This window comes from Penaeus chinensis, chromosome 33 (assembly GCF_019202785.1).
Source record: "Penaeus chinensis breed Huanghai No. 1 chromosome 33, ASM1920278v2, whole genome shotgun sequence".
Taxonomy (NCBI): Eukaryota; Metazoa; Arthropoda; class Malacostraca; order Decapoda; family Penaeidae; genus Penaeus; species Penaeus chinensis.
Window position 1 is genome coordinate 15,161,371 of NC_061851.1, and position 2,500 is coordinate 15,163,870.

A 2,500-nucleotide genomic window follows, 5' to 3' on the forward strand; every position below is an offset into this window, starting at 1 on the left:
GCAATGAAAATGAAAATGCAAATGAAAATGATGGTAATGGTGTTGGTGGTGGTAATTACTATAATACTGATTATCACCAATAATGCCTATTATCATCCCACTCATTCTAATAATTATAACTCTACAATCTTTTTCAAATATTGCCCCTTTCTCCTATGAAAAAAAAAAATCTTATTATCCCCTGCAGTCTCCTGCCACTAATCAATGCAATGTTTGCAAAAATGCTGAAGACTAAACACACCAGTAGCCCTCACCTCTTGCACCCGCCGGCCCTGATGGATAGACAGGATCACGAGCCCCAAGCGGTAAATGTCGCCCTTCTTTCCTCCTCGGCCAGGGGACTGAGGGTACAAGGGGGCTACCTGGATATTCTTAAACTCCAGGACTGCTTCCACTATTCTCCTCTCCACACCATAATCGGCAACTCGCACCACGTGGGACTGATTGTCCAGGTATATGCTTGAATCTCTCAGGTCTCTGTGCACGACATTGTTCTGGTGGAGGTAGTTCAAGGCTTTGAGGGTTCCTTCCGTGATGTGGCGCAGGGAAGCCTCATTCAGGGGGATCTGGTGGTGGATGTAGTACTTCATGGACATCCCCTGAACGTATTCCTGGAGGATGTAAACGTCCACACCTTCGTTCTGCCTGCAGTTTAACTTCATCCCTAAGTACCCGACGAGGTTGTCATGCGACAGCCGTAGCAGGGAGGTCATCTCTTTCTCCTGGGCTGAAAATTTGCTGACTAATTCCTCGACCTGGTTTTCCTGACCGATCTTCACGTGATTTCCCTTCCGTCCTGTTCGCTTTGAGTTGATACACCATTCGTATATAATACTTCTCTCGGAGGTTACTTTATCACGAGCTTCAAATAAGTAGCATCCCTGATTTTTCCGTTCCCAAATGCACTTCCCCACAATGACAAGGCACTCCTGCTTTCCTCCGAGGGGAAAACGCAACACATTACTCCCTTGGTTCTCTCCTGATCCACTTTCAGAACTGCACTCTGATATGGATCTATGTTTCAGCCTGGCAGGAATGGACATGAAAAAAATACATCAATAAGAGTAATATCAGTAATTACCAGAAGATTTTCATAATGGTAAATTTAGGCTAGAAAGAAAATGCAAAAAGGAAGGGTCAATGCTTCCAAAACAGCCTTATTCTAAATATATATATATATATATATATATATATATATATATATGCATGTAACCATTTAACTGATAGATTCATGGCAGGGCTCTCAGTAATTTAGCAAGGTAATATTATACTTAATATCCTTACATAGACAAAACATTCCTCTTGAATGAAATCCTATCCCCTGTAATCATGTGGAACTGTATGTAAGGAAGATCAATATAATCAAAAGTTAACTTGAACAAAATGTCCCTTTTATAATAAAAATCTATAAATAATAGATACACAGCCTTTTCTTTCCTTCCTTTTTTTAAAAGTAGCAAATAAAATATACACTGACAAAAAAGAAAAACAAATAGATAAAATGACTCATATAAGACCCAAATTAAGCCTCAGAATCAAGCCAAATGCTGGACTTACTTTCCATGATTGGGAGAATCAGCTGACTCTCCTACATGCCCCTTCTCTCCTCCGGCCTCAGAGTTGAACGGCCAATACCTTTGCTCTTTCCTCTTCCTTTCCTCTTGCTTAAGCTCTTCCTTAACCCTGAGAAACATTACTGTTGTGGTAATAAATAAAGACCTTTTTCTTTCTTTACTTCTGTTTTCCACTAGATCTATATATACTAAATCTATACCAGACATTCAAGGAGAATCACAAAAATTTAACCTAAATCAGTTTTATATTTTCAGTAAGTTCTGCTTCGTAACAGACAAAAGAATATGAGAGCAAAAAAAAAACAGAAAACATTCCACTAGCCTAAACATATAGTAGATATCCTACACGTACATTCCAATCTCATTAAATTACCTCCTAAAATCTAAACACAAACAAAAGAAAGCACAAAGACAGACAAAACAAAGAAAGATGACACTCTCCACACAATACTAAGAGATCAAAAAAACAAAAACAAAACAGATTACAAAGTCACACCAACAGCCAAGAAAAAATAGCAGGACCTATTAAAACCCACCTGGCAACCTCCTCTCTCATAACAGACCGCTGCTCCTCCTCCTTCTTCTCCCTCTGCCTCATAATCTCCTTCTCGGCCTCCACGCTTGCCTGTCTCCGCGCTTCCTGGCCGGCCACCATTTCTTCGTAGATGCTCTCCTTGTAGGGTCGTGCATGTTCACCCAGATAGCTCTGTTATCATAAATATCCGCATGTGTGCATGTTTGTGTCCAAGCGTAGATGTAGAAGAGAGTGACAGTGGAAAAAGGAAACACAACAGTAAAAAACATATGTTCTACAAAAGATCCGGTCTTTTAATACAAAACTGACTCGTGATATAATTAGTTTCATCATATAATCACAATTCTATATAAAAAGTTTGCAGCAGGTTCTATAGCAAAAAACAGCAAAC

At 39.6% G+C, this 2,500-nt stretch overlaps 1 protein-coding gene across 1 annotated transcript in view; it reads right to left on the bottom strand.

Annotated features, from left to right (window-relative positions):
• The window catches only part of LOC125042964 (eIF-2-alpha kinase GCN2-like), a 23,382-nt gene that overhangs the window by 20,828 nt on the left and 54 nt on the right, over positions 1 to 2,500 (bottom strand). The window contains exons 1-3 of the mRNA XM_047638809.1: positions 2,111 to 2,500; positions 1,558 to 1,683; positions 255 to 1,026 (exon numbers count right to left, since the gene is read on the bottom strand). The exon at positions 2,111 to 2,500 is cut by the window's right edge and continues 54 nt beyond it. Coding sequence (XP_047494765.1) covers positions 255 to 1,026; positions 1,558 to 1,683; positions 2,111 to 2,229 — 1,017 coding nt within the window. The 5' untranslated portion in view covers positions 2,230 to 2,500. The remainder of the gene's footprint in view (positions 1 to 254; positions 1,027 to 1,557; positions 1,684 to 2,110) is intronic.